At 33.0% G+C, this 22151-nt stretch overlaps 2 protein-coding genes across 2 annotated transcripts; both read right to left on the bottom strand.

The window, feature by feature from the left end:
• Positions 1-8377: 8377 nt before the first annotated feature.
• On the bottom strand, positions 8378-10614 carry LOC145048146 (BTB/POZ domain-containing protein). Its single transcript, XM_078996566.1, has 2 exons — positions 9840-10614; positions 8378-9573 (listed from the first exon to the last, which is right to left on the bottom strand). The coding sequence occupies exons 1-2, from the start codon at positions 10419-10421 to the stop codon at positions 8644-8646; spliced, it is 1512 nt and encodes a 503-aa protein (XP_078852692.1). The 5' UTR covers positions 10422-10614; the 3' UTR covers positions 8378-8643.
• A 3285-nt stretch (positions 10615-13899) lies between these two features.
• Positions 13900-15200, bottom strand: LOC145046842 (uncharacterized). The gene is made up of 6 exons (XM_078995104.1): positions 15011-15200; positions 14845-14909; positions 14652-14734; positions 14408-14601; positions 14134-14249; positions 13900-14070 (listed from the first exon to the last, which is right to left on the bottom strand). The coding sequence occupies exons 1-6, from the start codon at positions 15198-15200 to the stop codon at positions 13900-13902; spliced, it is 819 nt and encodes a 272-aa protein (XP_078851230.1).
• Between the last annotated feature and the right edge of the window lie 6951 nt (positions 15201-22151).

The raw sequence follows: 22151 nt of genomic DNA, 5'->3' as shown, positions 1-22151 counted from the left end.
CAGCCATAAAGCCCAAAAAACGATTTTCCAGTTATACAATGCATCAATACAATTGAAACCAAGCTAGGCTCTGATACCACTGATGGGTTTTGGTCATAAGACATCCTATGTGCTCATACAAACCCTAATGCTTGGATCTAGGTTTCTCTATTGTACATGCTTTGAATCCAAGACTATAAACCCTAATTCTAGCATGTAAGTAATCATATTAACATGTAATTAGGTTTAGAACATACCTTGATTGTTATGTAGCAATAACAATCCCAATTCCTCCTTGAATTTGCTTTGGAAGGCTTAGAGTCACAAGTGTCACTCCTCTAATGGCTTACAAACACCATAAGAAAGTGGAGAAGGTATAAAGAGAGAGGTGAGAGATTAGAATTCGTATCTAGGACCTCTTGGGAAGGGATACACGAATTCATGACCCTAGGGGTGTTTATATAGGTGTAGAGATAGGGTTTCAGTCATTATCCTTATCTAGTTGATTATCCATTAAGCAACCAATAAGATAATCCTTGAATCCTTATCATACTCGAATTCTAAGGCTTTCCAACCTTTAATTCGTCCATCATATAAATAAGATAATCCTTACCTTATTTTGTAACTATCACATAATTACAAATCAGCCCCTCTAGTTTAATTAATTACATTTGATCACAAAACTAATTCTTAATTAATTATTGACCAATATTAATTAAACAAATATGATTTCTCCTTTAATATATTATTCCTATAACATATTAATAAATCATATTATCCTTTCTCTCTTTATTCATTTCTCCAATCAAGTTGCTTTGGTGAAGGCAACCCAAAAGGACCATGCACCATCGGGTCAAGTACATACCAAAATAGTTATGGACTTAGACACTAATCCAACAGTTTTGCTATAATTAAGGGAGAGAATATTATACTTCATTTCAAATCTAAAGGCTTAGATTGTGGAATTTTAATCAAATTTAGTCAAATATATATATATGAATGTTGTGTTGGAATGGTTCAACATGAGGAAATTCTATATATGGAAAGGATAATTGCATTCTCAAAATTTGGTTATGATTACGACATCCCTTTTCATAATCAAAATTGTGAGAACATGGCAATTATAAATATTATAGCAAAATATTGGTAAAGTATCACGTCTTTATGTAAGACATTATGAATCGTGTCCTATACGCTTTGGGTATAGAATCGATTACATATGCTATAATGTTTGATCGTTCTAAAATTTTCCAAATGCTTAGCGGATTAAGAGGGAAAAGGGACTAGAACGGTTTTTGACTGGAATTATTAAACAACTATCAAAGGACGATCTAAGGTTCGCCAATGATTTGTTGCTTATGAGTAGTTGGAAGTATAGTGTTGGATGGACCATATTGACATTATTGTGAATAGATAAGATTATATTAAGGATGAGTTGTCGTATGGAAAATATGGAAATGTTTCCATATTGGGAGTTGGAAATTAAGAATTGATGTCTAGATTAGAAAATTTTATGCAAAAAGGATGTTCAAAGGAATGTACTTTGAGTGAGAGACATCACGTCTATAGAGTTGTTTTGTAACAATTTCTGATAGAGAAGCTTGTATATTCATTGGCCAAGTCTTGGTGACTTTTGTGCTATGACTTTACAAAAGGATCGTTACATAAAATGTTAGAATCTAACATATTCTAGTAGTGGCAAGAACCTTGTATTCTTACACTATCGTTGAGGATTAGGAATTGTGAAATGAGCATCATTGGAAAAGTTTTCAATTGATCTATTTCACAAGGCATGGACCATAGAAAACATAGTGTGCATGCTCGGTGCATGGGACAACTATTGTTGTAATTCAAGTAATAAGTTGATTTTCTGAAACAGTAAACAATGAATAATAAGTAATCAATATGGTATATAAATAAAAGTGTTTTATTTACGCTCAAAAGCTTTGGGGCCATATAGGATGAGATATTATTATTGTGTTTAGATTTTGCATGTTTTGACTTCTAGAATAACTGGGTTATTCGAACCTCCACAGTCGGTCACACATTGGAAGTAGGTATGAAGCAAGATTGTCATGAATCTGTCTATAGATTGTCTAGAGTGTTTAGACATTGCAAAAGTTTGCTGCAGAGTTCATGAGTGCTTTGATAAGATTAGAGTATTGGATTAAACCCACGCTCATGTGAATTACTTCATGGATTATATCGCGAGTGATTGTGAGTTGATAATATTGTATATTCTTGAAACCAAGATGTGTAAGTTGTTATTTGTTGGTCGGTTGCACATTGATAATAAGAAAACGCACCAATAACTTGGTGTTATAAAACTTATTGTTGTGTGTGATTCGATCAGTAAATGCAAGTGAGCATTTGATTCGAAGTTTATCCATTCCTTTTACCCAAAGTAGGGGTAAAAGCAATATATGTGGGCCCCTCGATGATTTAGTGATGACACCTAAGCGCTTAGCCAAGCCGAGACTAAGTTGATGTGTTCAATTGTAGTTTATTATCAGTCGTCATAAATTGGAAGTCGGGAAACAATGTAGAGAGAATGATTAAAATTCATGTCTTGTGTCTATACGATATCTTGAGAATGGAGGAATATATGATCCCTTATCTAAAGGATACGCATATCTGATAAGATCAAAGTTGACAGCGGCTTTTGAAAGCTACGATTGTTGATCAGGTTATGAAGTTATGCAAAATAGTTATTATACTTATCCAAGTGGGAGACTGTTGGATTAGTGTCTAAGTCCATAACTATTTTGGTATGTACTTGACCCGATTATGAGCATGGTCCTTTTGGGTTGCCTTCACCATAGCAATTTGTAGGATGAATTAAGGAGAGAAAGGTTTAATTATGATTTATTAATATATTATAAGAATAATATATTAAAGGAGAAATCATATTGTTTAATTAATATTAGTGAAGAATTAATTAAGAATTAATTTATGACTAAAAGAGATTAATTAAACTTAGGGGACTAGAGTTGTAATTATAAGATAATTACAATTGGGCTATGGATCACCTAATAATATATAGGTTAGACGAATTCTATGGGAAGCCCATAAGGAATTCATCCAAGGGATATGTTGAAGGAGTCCATGGACTGCTTAGCGCCTAAGCAGTCAGATTAGGGTTTCCTAGTTGCGAACCCTAATAGCCTACATGTATATAAATGGCCCCTACGCCCCAAAAACGTGGCTAACACTTGGATTAGGGTTTCCAGCCATTTTTGGTGCCCACTCTCTCTTCCCTTCTTTATCTTGTTGCTTAGTGGTGTTTGTGACTCCATTAGAGGTGCAACACTTGAGGCACTAAGCTTTTCTGAAGCCAAGGAATTGATTGTTATTGATATATAACAATCAAAGGTTAGATCTAAACCCTATTTTATGTTAATATGATTAATTGTATGCTAGATCTAGGGTTTATAGCTTTGGATATTCAATTGCATGTTCATTAAACAAACTAGATCCAAAAGCTATTAGGGTTTGCATGTATATGATGTATTGCTCGAAACCCATCACCATGCAAATATCACAAAGACAATTAGCATACCACATGATCACTAGCATACCACATATACATGCATACCAAACATATCAGTATGGAATCTACAATAAACACTACAACATAGTAGGAAAGTCATGGGCTCTCCATATGGTCTTACATCCAGGTGTCATAGGCTCTCCCATGGTCTTCTATACAAGCATAACACATATACCATTAACATACTTCCTAGAACATAACCAACTAGCATGCCACATAATACAACTTCAGCTAGTGTACCACATATCATAAAATGGGTCGGTCTTGGTGCCTTAGACCCATTGGTATGGTGAGGAGACTCACCTAGCATTACTGAAGTCCCCCGGATGCAACTCCAGCTTGTTAATAGATTCCCGAACTGTCAACATCAAACAGCAACCAATTAATACCCGGGTTCCAAGCCCAAAGTCCAACTCACATCCCAAAAGTCCAATATTCAACTAATGGGCCAAAGCCCAACATATGGCCCAATTTTCTAAATTGGGCCCAACCATTCATATGGTCCTTAACTTAAGGCCCAACCACCTATTCTGGTCCAAATACATTGAATTCTAGTGGTCCAATATCTCATAATCATAAAGGCCCAATTATGGCCTATCTATGGCCTAATTTTCCAAATTGGGCCTAAGTCCTTCGCTTGGGCCTTATCCTAAAGCCCATCTAATTATTTTAGTCCATTTACTTGTTCTTGGATGGCCCATTACTGGCCCAATCACCAAATCCCAATAGGAGACTTAAGGCCCAAGTAAAATTAGGGTTTCACATAAAATGATGATTAGGATTAGGTGTACCTCACTTAACTCTTAAGGACTTAATCAATTAAGTCCAATATGGCCTTAGGTTAGTTACAGTTGGTTATTAATTTATATTTTAATATAGTAAATGATTCTAGTGTGGGTCCCGATCAATCCAAAGCCCATATATCCAAAATCTTGGGTTTCATGACATTAGGGTTTTCCAAATCCTAATTAGGGTTTCCAACCCAATACTAGCCCATTAGCCACATGTTGGGCTTTTAGGTCAAATAGGGCTTTATTGGGCCCACTAGGGTTTCATTGGGCCCATTCTTTCCAAGCATCCCAAACGAATCCAAAACAAAAACGAGGCACACTACCACCCAACACGGCGGTTGGTGGCGGCCAGAGGCGGTAGCCACCACCTCACGGTGGTGGTTATAAGCTTTTTATTATTATTCTAGCCGATTACAATACATTACAATACAATCCAAATAACACACATATATACTAATAGAACAGAGGCATACTAATAAAACACACACACACACACACACACCGCCGCTCTATGGCAGTAGGCGGTGGTCGGAGGTGGCAGCCACCACCTCACGGGGGTGGTGGTGGCTTTTCTGGTCAAATAAATACATAAACACTACTCCATGAAATAACACATACACACCACACGAACTTGAAGCAGCAGCACACTTGAACCCACGTGAAACATGAGCACGACAGTCCTTCGTGGTGGTAAACGGCGGAACAACAACGGTTCTTCACGCCTTCCATTCGACAAAAGCCACAACGACAATTGCATCCCTTTGCGAGCCATGAACACAACCACCATTTCACTGTGGCATGTGGCAGGCGGTAACCGGAGGACACGGAACGAGGCAGCTTCTCAGAGCGGTGGTCTTCCTCGGCTACGCACGATGCGAAAAAACATCCAAACGCAGCCACCCTCACGGTGGCTCGTGGTAGTCGGAGGGACAAAGCGATGGCAGCCTCCTTCGTTGGTGGAGGATTTAATAGCAAACGGAAGCAAAGACGAAGGTGGCCGCCTTGGTGGTTCACAACAACGAGTCGGCGACGGTCTTGGTTGGTTAGAGCGACAAGGGAGGCGAATGGTGGCGACTGGAGGGAGTTGGGGTGACAGCTGCAACATAAGAGGTTTAGGGTTAGGGTTTGACGGGTAATGAAGTTATATACCCAGCTCCATTCAAACTTCCATCCATAATGACCGAAATGGCACCTCTTTCTCTCTTTTCTTTCAATTCAAGTCCTTAATTTACCATTTAAACCCTTCCATATGAACTTCTGTGCAAAATAAGTCTAAAGTATTTAGTAAATAGCCCCAGCCATCCAAAACCCTTTCATATTAAGTCCAAAAGATACCAAACACCCCCTGGCTTCTAAAATCCTTTGCAAAATAAACCCATAAATTACACTTTAACTCCTGTAACTTCAATTCTTGTCATTTGGCTTCCCGAACCCAACACCCCGCTAAATATTATTTGATTTCGGACAATAATAATATAAAATAATAATAATATTACATTTCATGGTTCCAAATTTATTATTTAATTATTCTACTTTAAATGGGATGTTACATTTGTTATGATACGTGCATAGATTTTTGTTTCATAACTTAGCTTTTTTAGCTGTTATGTTGTGAATTAAATTTAAAATGTGTTATAATCTTAATGTGTGCTCAAATAATGTGAATCAATGTTTTTTAAGTTGTTAATTGTGATGTTTAAATGTTTTTATTAATTTTTTGGTCATGTTAATATTAGTTTTAAATGTTATGAATAAGAAAATGTTAGTTTTATGTTGTGAATACATGATTTGTTACAAGTTTAAGTTGTGAATATATGATTTTTTATAAGTTTTAAGCTGTGAATGCATGTTTTATATTTATTTTTCTACTTACATCTATTGTAGATCTCTACGGTGCATTTTTTTTATCGTTTTTTTTCTTTTGTTAAGGTGTGAATTTAATGTTTTAGTCTCTCATTTGTATTTATAATCTTAGTGTTAACTTCTATTAAGATGTGAATATTTTGTTTAAACTGTGAATTGACTATATAAGATGTGAAATTTGTGTATTAAATTGTTCATTTATTGTATTAAACTATAAATTTTGTGTATTAAACTGTGAATTAATTGTATTAACAGTGTTAAGTTGATAATATGGTTGTGAAAGCATACTTTTTATATATTAAACTGAGATTTATTATACTAAGCTATGAACTTTGTATATTAAGATGCGATTTTTGTGTTTTAAATTGTGAATTGACTGCATTAAGGTGTAATTTTTTTTATTTAAACTGTGAATTGACTGTATTAAGATATGATTTTTTGTATTAAACTATGATTTTTTGTTTTAAACTATGAATTGAATTGGATCAAGTTGTTAATTTTCTATGTTAAACTGTGATTTTTGTGTTTATAAATGTGAATTGACAGCATTAAACTATAGATTTTCTGTTTAAATTGTGAATTGATTGTATTTTGCTATTATTTTTTTTACAACTTGTGTTAAAATATGAATGATTTATTTATAAATTTTTGTGTTAACTTTCTTATGAATATATTTATTTTTTTGTTGTATAAATTTGTGATAATCCACTAGTTTTTATAATTGTTTTGCATTAAATTCAAAACGAGTGAATTAATAGGTTTTATTAGACTGTGAATGTAATACTTAAGTTGTTAATGCATGACTTTATCTACAGATCTGATAGGGAAGAAATGACGAGTAATATGTTGATACAAGTGGTTGGTGGTGGCATGTCATGGTAGAGTTTGAGTTTTTGACCTCTTTGAATTAATGAATTATTGTGAAACAGTTTGTATTAAGTTGTGAATTTTTTTTCATTAAACTGTAAATGAACTATGTAAATATGTATTTTATATAAGTTTTGTGTTAAAATATAAGAGCATATACGGATGAAAATATTAGACTGTAAAAATTATAAGTTTGCTCTTTTCATACCAAAAACACAAAAAATTAGGATTTTAACATTTTGATAAGAGTATCGTGTAAATATTTACTAATTAATTGAGGTTCTTAATATTTTATGGTTCTCACTTTGTTCGATGATTCGTATACAAAAATGTTATTTCTTGGTTTGATGCTTGTTAGACTTTATGATTAATGTAAACATAATCTGATTATGGCCTCTGTTTTTTTATCACTTATTAAACTTGATTTTTTAACGTAAGTTTAGTTTATTATTTTGATAGATTAGGGATGGATCAAGTATGGACCGAGGAAAAACCCAAAATTTAAAAGGAGGGGTATTTGATTCCCTGTATCCATCAGGGATGAGGATGTTGTTGGGGACGAGATTAGGCGTTTGGGGATGAGGATAGTGATGGTCAACCCGGCCCCTTATCCGTCCCATATTCATCCCTAAACATATTCTTTATTTTTCTATGGCTTGGTAAATTGATTTATAACATACATAAAGGATATAAATAAGAAAAATTGATAAGTTTATAATATCTTTTATAATATCCGAAACGTTTACACGAGCATTGTAACAAATGTTTTAAGGTCAACAATTAAAAACCTAAACAAATATCTACTACTTCTACAAAATAATAATAATAATAATAATAATAATAATAATAATAATAATAATAATAATAATAAATAAATAAAAGCACTTATTACCCTATCATATATAAAATGAACTTTAACATATTGTTAGTATATATTTTAAAATTAAAAAAGACGTAATTGTAATGCATCTTCAAATAGATATGAAAGTGCAAGACTGAAAATTTAAAGGGTTCACAGTGTAAACATAAGAATCTTATTGGTGTCACCGCCCTATTTTTGCCAAGTAAATATAAAAGATCCTAATTTTCCAAATAATGCCCTACTTTTGCAAAAAATAATAATAATAATAATAATAATAATAATAATAAAATAAATCTTTGTTTGGTTTTGCTTAATCAAATATGAAAATTATTCTTGATATTCATCAAATACCCAAAATGCCCCTAAACGAAAATATAATCAATTACTTGTGATAACCACAACGAACAACAATTCACCTCGATTCTTCCTAAAAATCTAAATGCTCTAATTTTTACCGAAACCATCTCAAAAAACGGCTCATGATTAACATCAAGGCTTCACTTAGTTTCTTGTACAACAATTTTATGATAAACATATGATGCTTTAACTTATCCCATTGCAGACCAACTGTTCACTAAAATGTCTCTAAGCTACACCATCTTCTTCTTCTTCTTTATGATCTGTTGAACAAATCTTAACCAAAATCAACCAAACCACATAACACAATTACATATAAGAAACATCTTCATATGTACATATCACTTAATAAACCTTCCAAATTGACCACAAACTCAGCTAGGGTAATCACAAACAGTTATCTGCAACTGAGGCTCCACCACAGGCTGCCTAACAAACGCCCTCCTCCACCAAATCTCAAACGCCCGCTGTATATTTGGACAATCATCACCTTTTTCAAGAAACCGATCAAACCAACTCATCAAGAAAGCTTGTTGTTGCAACAATGGCAGAGTAAGAATGATCTGACTAATCCCATCTTCAATTAATCTCCTGTCAACTGATCTTGAACTCCTTTTCATCCATCCAAAATCATCATATAACGCTTCCAACCATGTTGAAAGAAGAGACACACGTGTCTCTTTTGGTACCAAAATGTTCCCCCTACCAATTGCAATACATAGTTGAGCAGTTATCCTGCTAATTTTATGTCTGTACATTACTGGAACTTTAGAATGAAGAACACCAAGTTCGTTTTGATCTGACCATAGCTTCACGAATTCTTCACCGATTCTTTTTTCAATCAAGATTTCAACTACCCATTCAAGATTATCGGCTTCTCGAGCTATTTCACTCATCATTCCTCTGTTTTCTTCACAAGAAGTTGCTTCAGATAAGCAATGAACAAGAGAGGTAAGACATTTGTGACAAATGGTGTAAAGGGTTTCTTTAGAGATGTCGAGTCTGTTGTATGTGGAGTTGTTGTCTTCTTTGAGTAATCGGGAAATTAGGGTTTTCATCTCTTTACGGGCTTTTTCGTCTTTTGCTTGGAGAACTCCGGTGAGTAATCTTAAGAAAATGTCATCGATTCTTGAAGATGTCGATGGCTCCAATGCGACTCTTTGTAGAACATCATGATCGTTATGGAGATTGAGGTCTTGAAGGTTTGAGATCACTCTTTCTTCTTCTTCTTCTGACCAAGGAACAGCTTCTAAATACTCTAAGCATGATGATATCCCATCGTTAAATTTCAATGAATCGCATACCTGCAAACAGGAGCATGAATATGAAGTTCAACTTGAGTTGACTTTTGAAGTCAAATCGATCATGTTTGGAATCCAAATTAGAATCGAACTAGTACATTACACAATCTGACGTTTTCGAATTTAGCAATTAAATTAGATTACTCAACAATGTCGATCTGAATAACTGGACTTCTGACGTCAAAATCCGAAATTTTGATTTAGAAAGCAGATACAATTTGATTAAAACCCTTGGAATTTTGGAAGAAATGAATGATAAATGGGTGTACCTTGAGTAAGCCCAAGATCTTAGAAACACCCTCACCCATCATCTTCTTTTTTAGATCATCACAATACATCAGAACTAGGGTTTCGAGATATACTTCAACATCATCACACTCGCAAATCTCCACAGAATGGTGGGAGCCACTCCTTCTGCCCAGTTTCTCCTTGAAGAACAGGCTGCGACTGGCCAAAACCTCCCGGTGTACATCCATGGACACACTGAAACCATCACGAGCCGTGATTGTAAGCTTCACATCTCCAAACCCTAACCCCCAATCGCTAGGGTTTCTAAACGGGGCTCCAGATAAAACCCTAGAGACCCGTTCTTCGATCCGCATTCTAGCAGTGTCGAATGATTGTAGGTGTGTGGAGGGTCTGCTGGAGTCTCGGGTCTGTTCTTCAGTCATCATCTCGAAGAGGGTGGGGCTGGGGGCGGATCGGATCGGGCTTTGGATGGGTTGAGAGGGGTTGGAGGGGGAAGAGGTGAAAGAAGATGGTGGAGGAGAAAGGAAGAAGTCAGAGATAAAGCCTTGTTTTAACATGGTGGAGACTTGTTGTTTGGATTTGTTGAGCTCAAATGCCGCCATTGATGCGCTTGGTTGCTTTGATTTGCAGGTGTATGAGAGGGAAATGGAATCCAAGGAGATGATCTCACTGAAATTGAGGTTGTTGTGACTGGTGAGTGTGAGGGGTGGATGACTGCAGTCTGCAAAGCATATGATGAAAATGATGGAGTTACCTATGCTAACACTTCCTTTTACCGTTTTACGTTTGCCCAGCTCAGCTTTTCTGAAACATCAATACTTCCAAATTTAGAGCTAGTATTTGTCCAGATCATTTATCTGAAAGAGACTGAAAGCTTTAAATTATAAAACATATTATTTTTTTTTTTGTTAACTACATGATGTTTTAGTTTCTTTTCTTTTTTCTTTTATTAAGTTTTAGTGTATCATTTGTAATAAATCCTAAAAAAATAAATATTCTCCTATTTTTTGTGTCTAATATTTTCCTATCTAATTTAGATGATGATAAGTATCATTTAATTTAATTTAAATTTGAATAAGATATTAAATTTGTATACTTCTCATTATCTTAAATAAGTAGGAAGAAAATTAATAACAAAAAATAAAAGGATATTTAATTTCTCAAATCTTAATATGTAATTTTGGTATTAATCATACACTTGTTAATGAACAAGTTACAACCCAAAAACAAAGAACCGAAAAAAAATCAGACTCCAAATTGATTGGATCGAAAAAAAAATCGAACTATTAATCTGCATTTCTATTTTAAAAGTAATTACATAAATGGTCGTCCATCTAGGGTCGTTAATCATGTCAATTTAATTGGTTTTGGGCTAAATGGATTGTCTTAATTGGTTTTTTCAAAAAAAAAAAAAAATCATTTGAAACCTGACCTTTAATTTCGGGTTGGTTGCATCAGAATAATCGGATGAATTATGCTGTCTCAATCTCCCATTTTAGTATATAAGCCACATGTATAGGGTGTTATTCTTTTGATAAAGTGGTAAAAAATCAAATTGTGGTGTTATTTTTTTGACCCACGCTCGTAAAGAAGTAAAGCAAAGGCAATGTGGTCAGTTTTTTTCTATTGATTTGGCAATTCAAACTTTATGCACAGAGTAAGCTTTTATACGTCATTTTTATTTGGGAAAATGGCAAAAAAAAAAAAAAAAAAAAAAAAAAGTTTTACATTAACATCTCTTTTTAGTGCCTTAGGCCGGAAGTAGTGGCTCGCTAGCCAAGCTCGCTTCCACGATTTCCATTGAATTCGCTAACCGTCTCGCTAAGGAAGCCTCGTTGGTTGGCAGCGAGAAGAAAGAGAATTTGCTAACCGTCTCGCTAAGGAATCCTCGCTAGTTATCAATCTATTTTTAACCTCTACACACCAATCTATTTATTTTGGCACAAAAAACTCTAATCCTCAAACTCCAATAATAAACTAATTTATTAAAAAAAATGGTCGCTTACCTTCTTGGACAATGAGCCACGCCCCTATTTTTTGGCTGCCAATCGACGCATAGCGGTAACCCTTTTTTTTTCTTTTTTTTAAAGATATGTCCAATTTTTTGGGTGATTAAGTTCTATTATTCGGCTTTTTTTTATTTTTTTATTTTTAGTTTAATATTTCAACCCTGTATATCAACCAACTTTTTATTTTTTCTTAAATATCTTTTTTCTTTTAAAAGATTTGTTAAACCCATATGTTTAATAATGTTTATTAATAAAGGATAAATACAATTATATTTATGATTATTAATTTTTAAAATGAAATATAATATTTAATCTTATTATTTTTAACTGTTTAAATCTTAGTTTGTATTGTTTTTAATGATTTGTAGGCATATTTTTTTCAATAAGGATAATATATTTATATTATATAAAAGAAATATAATTATTGTTACTTTATATTATGCTACATAAAAAATAGAAAACATTTATATGATTACATCAATATGAATAATTTATTTAAGAAAAATACTTTTTTTTCTATTTGATTTTAAATATAATTTTAATATATAATAACATGTTATCGAACAATATTATAGGCTAATATAAGATTAAATGGACTTTAAAAAATAGATTTTACTTTTAATTTTTGTCCTATTAGTTTTATTAAATAATATATTTTACAAATTACAAATAGGTTTTTTTATTAAAAAATAAATTTTTATTTATATTATATTTATTAATTAAAAGTAAATTAATAATCATTACATAATTATTATTGTAATAATGACATTTGATAAAAAAAAAGTGTTTTTAATCATTATTGAGAAAATAAATGAAAAAAATAGACTTAAATATAATAGACTGGTATGTCTAAAGTAAGACCCTTTAACATCACTTTCGTTTTTTTATTATAAAAAAAATATAAGATTTAGACTTCTACAGTGAGAAAGTATAAGCTTTTATTTTTGTGTCTTCCTTTTAACCTTTTAACCCGAAATTTAAGGAAAAAAATAAATAAATTACACATTTAATCTCCAAAGTTTCATCAACTTGGTGAGAAAGTATAAGCTTCCATATTTAAAGTGTTTTTATTTGAAAAAATAAAATTTATTTAATATTAATTGTTTGTGTATTAAAAAATATATAACATAATTAAATTTGAAAAAAAAAAAAATTGAATGTTGAGAGTGTTACCACACCCTCGTAAATGCTAAAAATTAGATGCTAAGAGAGAAAAATAATGTGACACTCAAAAAGATGATGTGGTAAGGTATTAAGAGTGTTACCACTCCCTCGAGCTTTAGGCTGAATGGAGTAGGGGCTCGCTACCAGGTCTCTACACTCGATATGAGGCCGAGAAGTCCAGAGCCGGTTCTGAGGATTCAACTGCTCAGGATGTGGTGGATAAAGAAGGCCCTTATGTCTTAACGTGTAAGGAATTAAATTACATAAACTAATTTTTTTTATTAAATTGATGATAATTTCATAGCAATAAACAAAGCAAAATCATAGTATTTTAATGAGTAATTACGTATCCTAACAGCTAAGCGACGATCCGTAAAGTTTTTCTAGCATTCTTGATTGCAAATAGGTTGATCAACTCTTCATAGTCTATATACTCTTTAAGATTTCATTCTCGATAGATATCATCGCCAAACCGCTAAGTCTTTCTTGTATCATTGTGGAGCGTAAGTAAGATTTCACAAACTTCAATTTCGAAAAACTCTTTTTTTGCAGATGCAACCGTTACTGGAATAGTCAACAATATTCTATATGCAATGCTTGCATTTGGGAAATAATAAAGTTCTTTCAAAAACTTCAAAACATCTGTAGGGTTGCTAAATTCATTTGTTTCCAATGTCTCAAATAATTTCAACTCTATATAAAGTTCCTAGGCATCAATATCCGATATTTCTTCAAACTTTAGTGATTTTTCAATACGATGACAATACGACTTAAGATCTTTATCTTCAATTCCCCTCAAATTATGTGGAGATAAAAAACCAAATACTTTGTCATACTCTTTGAATTATTCAAATATTGTCTCAGGAGAAGAAATAGCTTGGTCAATAGTGAATAAGAAATAACTAACTTAAAAATTTTCTTTAGTTGTAAATGAAACTTCTTCGCTAATTAAATTCTCATCAAACTTTTTTTTCCTTTCTATCAAATGCTTTTGTGGAAATATTATATCAATACCCATTTCAATAGCAATGTCCTTAGCTTCAACAATCCCCTTTGAAAAACCAGTTTCTCTATAATCCTTGAAGTACCCAATCAATTTGTTTAGTTATCTAATGGCATTATCAACATGCATATCTTTTACCAAAAGTTCAAAGTCACCAAATTCTTTTTCTGCTAGTGAAGTTGCTTCACTTGTAATTGTAACACCATTATCTTTTTCTCCAACTTGAACTAAAGCTTCCCATATATCCACAATGGCTTAAGACTCCAAGCTTTAACATTATCTTTCAAAATTTCCCACCTCTTAGTAGAATTTGCAAAGATAATATAAATTCATTAGATGAATCCAAAAAAGTTCTTTCATTTAACACACTTGTTAGTCATATCACATAATGTTAGATTAAGAGAATGACAACCACAATGAGTGTAAAATGCTCTAGGATTTATATCTAAAATTCTCTTTTGCACTCCTTGGTGTTTTCTTTTCATGTTTGCTCCATTATCATAGCCTTGACCACGCATATCAATAATTTTAAGACCAAGAGACTTTAACTCCTCAAGTGTAATATCAAATAGTCCTTTTCCAGAGGTATCATCAACATTAAAAAACCTAAAAAGGACTCATACACAGTAACAAAATTATATGATAACATTAAATACCTTACTATTATAGTCATTTGTTCTTGGTGACTTGAATCGGGAGTACAATCAAGTATGAATGAGTAGTACTTTGCTTCCTTTATCTTATTGATAAGTACTTTTTAATTTCTTAAGCTAGAAAAGATATTAGTTTGTTTTGGTTTGAGTGGCCAAGATAATACACATGAAGCCCATCACATGTGATCCGTCACACATGCTCTTTGATAACCAGGTCAAACTCTTCCAACATTTCAATGACACCCGAAAATTTTCCAATACCTATTAAATACAATTAACAAATAAGAAGTGAAATCATTCGTAATAATTAACAAAAAGATATTTGTTGGCGCTAGAACAAAAAAATTACAATTTATAGTTACCTTTTTTATACAACTTTTCATTGGATCCACGAAATACTAAATTATGTTTAGAAAGAAACTTCACTACTTCAATTATTCTCAAAAGGACTTGTTTCCAGTAATCTCTTTCTTTCTTGAATTGATCGTATTGAATTTTATCAATTGTTTCATTCAAGTTCAATCTTTTACGCATATCAAAACACTTATTCATATTTGTAAGATGATCCAATGAAATTATGTGTTCTTTAATCCTAGTGGTAACATGGTGCCAATATGCATAACCTTCATCATCCAATTTACCTTTTGAAATCCATTTTCTAAACACTTTACAACAGAAACAAAATACAATGTCTAGCTCTTTCGAATATACTAGTCATTCTCTATCACACTTCTCCAAATTTGGTAAAGTTTTTGTATATAAAGCCGCAGAAAATCATCTACCAAATTTATCGTAGGGACCATACATAATACTATTATCTCTTTTAGGAACTTTCTGGACCGAAAGTTAAATCTTCTCATAATTTAAGTTTTTCTCACCTTCTTAGAACATATATATCAACAAGCTACTCTTGCTCTTCTACCTCTTCTACTTCTATATGCTCTTGCTCTTCAACATGCTTTTCAATAGGTTGTCTATGGATAAACTTATCTAGAGCACCGACGTCAGCCTTTCTCTTTTCTTCATCTAGTTTTCTATTTTTCGTTTTTGACTACCGGATGGTTGTTTAGACTTCATCTCTACAATTTTACAAACAATAAACATAATTTGATTCTTTAAACACTTTGGTTTCTGAATTCCAAATTTCTAATAAACGATTATACAATAAACATAATCTCATAATTTAAGTTCAGTTTCTAATAATCTATTTCAAAATCATTCATTGATTTCATTCAACACCGTGAATCATTCAATCTGATTTGAATCTAATAATATGACATAATGACAATATGACATAGTGATAAACAATTAAAAATTCATAAATAACATTCATGAATCTGAAAAATTAAACAGTGAAAGGTAAACAATTAAACATACCATGAATCTGAAAAAAAAAAATGATAATCTATTTATTCTATAATTCATTCAAACATTCAACTGATTCAAGAATCAATTGCAATCAAGTGTGCAATTGAATTGACAATTATAATTTACAAACTCATAATCCTTAATTCCTTATTCCTCATTCCTTAATTTCTCATAATCTATTATTAGACTATTATATTAACAGGACCAAGAATCAAGAATGAAGAATCATTGCTAAAGTGATAACAGGAATACAGGATAAATGGATAATCGTCTAAGACTCTAATCGACCCTCACATATATGTTGTCTCAATGATTGTTGCATGATGTCGTTGAGGCTTGATGCCTTGATGCCCTACCCTGATCGACTGTTGACGTTGATTGTTGTAATTGATTTTTTTTAACGAAAATGAACACGATGATGTATTGATCGAATTATTGTTGTTGTCTTCGCCTCTTCGGTTTGACGTTGATTTTCGATGATGTTGGATTGCTTGGGCTGCAAAACTGATACATCATATACTATTAAAAAAATGGACCCCTTAAAATTCTGAGCCCTGTTCCATTGCCCATATTGCACATGCCTTAAACCAGGCCTGCCGAGAACACCGCCCCCTAGCGATCGCTAGGGGACTCACTAAAGGTCACTCGTCTTCAGCTTGGCGAGAAGAGAGAAAAACACATGAAGTTTGCTCATTGGTGGAAAGAGGGTTTGTCAAGGATTGCTATCTTATTCACCATATTAAATATGTTGAATTTAATTCAACAACAATTCAATATGTTGGCCGAATTCAATATCGATCCCCTCGACCAAATTCAATATTTTGAATTTAATTCAACAACAATTTACCAACTTTCATTCAACAACTTGAAAAATTAAACATTTCAACAACTTAAAAAAACGATTTTTAATTAAAAACAATAACAATATTCAATTACTATAAATCCAACCACACTCTCAACAATTTACACACACAAAATATAATATCTCTCTCACAAACTCTCTCAATTTACCAAGGATAAATGTCTTCATCTCAAACAAAGAAAACCCCAAGAGCCAACAAAACGAAATCTTCAAACCTTCCATGACTAAACATTCCACCTCCAAACATTCAATCACCAAACCTTCCATTCCCAAACCTTTCATTCCTAAACCTTTCATCACCACCATTTTATCGACCATCATTTGATCAACTTATTCACTCTCCCGCTAGCTACTACTTTCCTACAATGGCTCCGAAAATGTTTCCATTTAATTCATTATCTTCTCATCCAATGGGATTTTACCACAACCAAACTCAACCAACACCTTTCCAAATATGGATCTTGATCCGTTTGAAATGGTTCAAGAAACACAATTCTTTTCTCAATCACAACCACATACTAACTTTCAATCTTAACCACGTCGGCTACTCGATGAGTCAACTGATTCTTCGGATAAAGACCCCATTGAAGATCCCGTTCAAGAATCATTTCAAGAGCCCGGATTCGAACCACAAGCACAAAAAAGGAAAAGGGAAGGCTCCATGTAGAGAGTGGACGGATGATGAAGAGAGTGAACTAGCTCAATCATGGCTAGATGTGTCGGAGGACCCGATCCACAATAACGACCAAGACTCAACAATTTTCAAAGCAAAAGTTTGGCATAACTTTGTAACCACATGAAAAGAAGGCCCGCAACCTCGATTCACTTTACTTGAATTGGAGGACTGTCAACTGAGTTGCAATGGAGTTCAAAGGCATCTATATGAATGCAATCAAAAACCCCCAAAGCGGTGTAACTGGGGTGGATGTCATGACTAAAGTTCGAAAGATTTACAAGGAGAAAGTCGGAAAACCTTTTGCCAATGAGTCGTTTTGGAGAGTTGTGAAAGGAAATCGAAAAATTGCTAGATCTGAAAAATCCCGACGATTACGCGGGGATGTCCAAACAAAGCAAAACTCCAGAGTCAACCCACAATCAATCTTCTGATGCGCGTATCGGAAGGATTGACCTCAACAATGATGAGCATATGAAGTTCCAAACCATCCTATGGGACGAGATAAAGCAAATAGAAAGCTGAAATGAACACAAAGTTCATCGACTGAAGTGGAGAAGATAAGCAGCGACATCAAATGGTTGAAAGATAAGCTTGAGGGGTTTTTGGAATTGGGAAAGATAACAAAAAGGAACTATGCAATAAAAGAAAGGAACCGTATATTAAAGCTTTTCATAAACCCAAGAGACGACTTGTCCGAGGAGGATCGTCATATTTTTAACAATGCGAAGCGGGATCTTGCTAAAGAATACAATTGGCATAAGCTCAGTGGCGGAAAGAATAGGGGGGTTGTCGGATGCTTTGCCCCCCTTGATCTCTTTGAAAGTTCTGATATATTATGTATAAAATGAGCCCATATCTATTACTTATTAATAAAGAGCCCCTCCCAAATATTAAAAAATAAATGATTTTCATATATAAATAAAAATGACGGTGAAAATTATACATATTCGACTTAAAGATCATTGCCTCCACCCTTATTTCTTATATTTTAATTGCTCATTGATTATATGCCTATTTATTCATTATATTCATATTTATCTTAATTGGTCACTATCATTTGTTTGCAAATAGATTTTATAATTGACGATTAACCAAGATTGTCCAACATTATGTTTTAAGAAACTGTTCTTAGATTAACAACTACATCTACAAGATTTCAATACTTTAAATAAATTTTAATTTTTATTACATATATTACTTTTTATAATTTGTAAATAATAATTTCATTATTATTGATAATTTGGTTTATTATAATTATAGGGTAAATAATGAATAAAAAAACAAGCATCTCATCGATTCTTTTGTATTACACATAATTGTATCCGATTAGTGATACTATTAAAAACCGATACGTTCCTATATGTATCTAGATGATTTTTTTCTTATTAATATCTTTGTGAATTTTACAAACTCTATTATGACATTTTGATATAAAAAATATTTTAAATATTTATTAAGATATAAGACCCCATTATCCTAAAATCCTAGTTCCACCCGAGGATAACCCGTGGTTTTTTTTATGTATTAGATGCAGTTTTAATTTATGTTTTTCGTCTATTATTAAGTCGTGTTTTAGTGTAGTATTTAGGAAATAAGTTGCGTTTTAAATTTTTAATCGTACTTTATGTTAGAAATTAATATAACCTTTTTTATTTAAATATTAAGTGTTTATCTTTAGAAAATAGAATTTATGGACCACATTTTATTTATAACATTTACAAAAACGAATATATATTAATTACACCATCTTCATTTTCAAATAAAAATTCTAACTATATTATATTTTAACATTGATAAAAAAAAAAAACAATAAATATTTGTTTATCAACAACATATTATTTTATGACATTAATAGCATCTTCTTAACTTCATATCATCAAATAATGTCGGTCTATATTTGTATGTACTAGTATATAGTATATTTATTTAATTACGGACTTATTTGATATATATATGAATTTTATATATTTTATTTGATTGTTATTAAAATATACTAAAAGATTACTTATTTGTTTTTTATTATTAAACAAAAATTGTATAAAGTAATAAAGAATATTTATAAACGTCATGATACTTGTATGTACTAGTATATAGTATATTTATTTAATTACGGACCTATTTGATCATATATATGAATTTTATATATTTTATTTAATTGTTATTAAAATATGCTAAAAGATTACTTATTAGTTTTTTATTATTAAACAAAAATTGTATAAAGTAATAAATAATATTTATAAACGTCATGATACGATCATATAAACAAATATTTATTGTAAAACCTCTCGAGGGATAAAAAGAACTAGTAGGTGATATTTATGAAAAAAAATTATATCATTGTAACCACCATCGATTCAACCATTATATATAATATTATACTTTCAAATATTCATACACACAAGTTATCATTTCTATAAAAAAAAAAAAACAATGTCGTCTTCGGCTTCGTCATCTTTATCGGACGGTGTTTTTGATAGTGCAGTACGGTCCGTCTTCTCCATACGTAATAGGGTACAACAACATTGAATCAAGAAATGCTAAACGTAAACGAAGAAGATACATTCATGTAACGCCATGTTCCGAATCGTCTCTAATGCAGGGTAGTGACCTGAAGATGGAGTATCATCAGGCTTAGGTCCTTTTAAGAAAAGAGATTTAGACCTATTTAGGTGTGGGTATGGTAATTGTGGTGATCCAGGAAGTTCAGTTTGTGTTTTGGAGCCAAGGGATATTTCGGTAAAGTGTTAATTCGGGCTTTTATGGAATTTGGATTTCGAAAGGTTTTAAGGCATGTGTGATTTGATAGAAGTGTAGAGCTTCTTGTTACATTTTCGAGGATATAAGGATCACCGGAAATGGACTTAGAACGAAGAAGTTATATCCTTTAGAAGTTTTGGTGGTTTTAGGGTGAAACCGAGTACGCGTAGCGTACTAGTGCTAAGGCCAGTTCGCGGGGTGTACAATGGCATACTCTGGGCGTACTGAGCGGTATGATCACGGATGCCTTAACGGAGTACGTTGGGCATATCAGAAGTACGTTGGGCGTACTCCAATCAGATTCAAACCCTATTTTAGGGGCTTGGATCCTATTTAAGCTCTTTATCTCATCACCTAACCCTAATATCTTCAGCCTCCATCCCTCTAAACCCTAGAATCAAAACCCTAGCCCCCATTTGAGTGGTTTTGAGCTTTTGGGTGGTATTTCAAGCTTTTTAGTGTTCATAGAAGAATGAGGAACTTCTTGAAGAAATGTGGGATGGCTTGAAGCTTTTGGATCTAGGATTGTCGCATCTTGATCTACATTTTGGAGGTATAAAGTTTCTATCTTGATGATCTTATATGTTAGATCTAGTTTTTTTTTTTTTTTTTTTTTTTTTTTGGAGTCTTTTATGATAAGGATGGGTTTTTGATATACTCCAGAAGCAATGGGTGCTAGATCTTGGCTCTATTCAGTCTCAATGTTCATAAAAATGCAAGCTTTATGATGTATTATGGTCCATGCAAGCATTAAGACATTTGTAAAGTCCTTATTGATATTTTGAGTCCCTTTTATGCCATGCAAGCACGTAAAGTTGCCAACTTTATGTGATAAGTACCCTTATAGAATCAGATCCAAGAGTTTGGCACTTTATCTTAATCGATTAAGGGATTATTATAGTGAAAAGGTGGCTAGAGGAGAATGTTGGGCGTACTTAAGAGTACGCTCAGCATAATGTTGAGTTTATGCATTATGCACTTGTACAATATGCTTTGGGGGCGAGTACGTGGGGCGTACTTGCCAATGTGTCATTTTGGGCTTTTGAGGATGGGTTATTGTTGGGTTTTCTTAGTTAGATCTTGTTGTACCATTAGACTTCTATGGTGGGCTTCTAGTTTGTATCTTTTGGAATCCTTTGGATTTAGGCCCATAAAAGGTTTTGGAGGCCCAATTTGGAAGATTGGGCCATAATGGGCATTGGAGCATCATTTAGGAATTGGGACTTGGAAGTAGATGAGTTGGGCCTTAGCTTTGGGCCAAGCGAGTCAAAGGGTAGAATGGTCTTTTACCCTGGTATTGGACTATGTGGCTTAGACTCATGGTTATGGGTTAGAATTCTAATATTAATTGGATGCTATTTTATATTGATAGCGCGAGGATTTTACATACCAGCAGCCAGAGATTTATTCAATTGTTTATCAATGGATTAAGGTAAGTCTTCATCACTATACTTATGGGTTGAAGGCGCCAAGGTCGGCCCCTTTGGATTGTTTTCCTGATTATCATATTATTGATTATTATAGTGATCTGTTAGATTTGTATCCTGATAGATAGGATTATGATATGCTTTATCTGCTTGTTATTGGATGGTTATTTGTATGATTATCTGTTATATGTATGTGTCGACACAAGGTATGTGTTGGTGGGTTGAGGCAATCTTGCTTTGTGCTGAAGGCCAACAGACCCAGGGCAACCTGGATAAACTGAAGGCCAGTGGGGCGTACCAGTCATGCCGAGGGCCCAGAGAATGGTCCAGATATATTGAATCCTCGGTGAGGCAGTCCAGTCGTGTTGAAGGCTTTGTGAGCGGTCCAGATAGTTTGTAGGCTGGTGGGGCGT

Source organism: Lactuca saligna, chromosome 5, assembly GCF_052625555.1.
Source record: "Lactuca saligna cultivar CGN05327 chromosome 5, ASM5262555v1, whole genome shotgun sequence".
In the NCBI taxonomy this organism is placed as follows: domain Eukaryota; kingdom Viridiplantae; phylum Streptophyta; class Magnoliopsida; order Asterales; family Asteraceae; genus Lactuca; species Lactuca saligna.
Note: the sequence above shows the minus strand (reverse complement) of the source record. Positions and strands in the feature narration are given on the sequence as shown.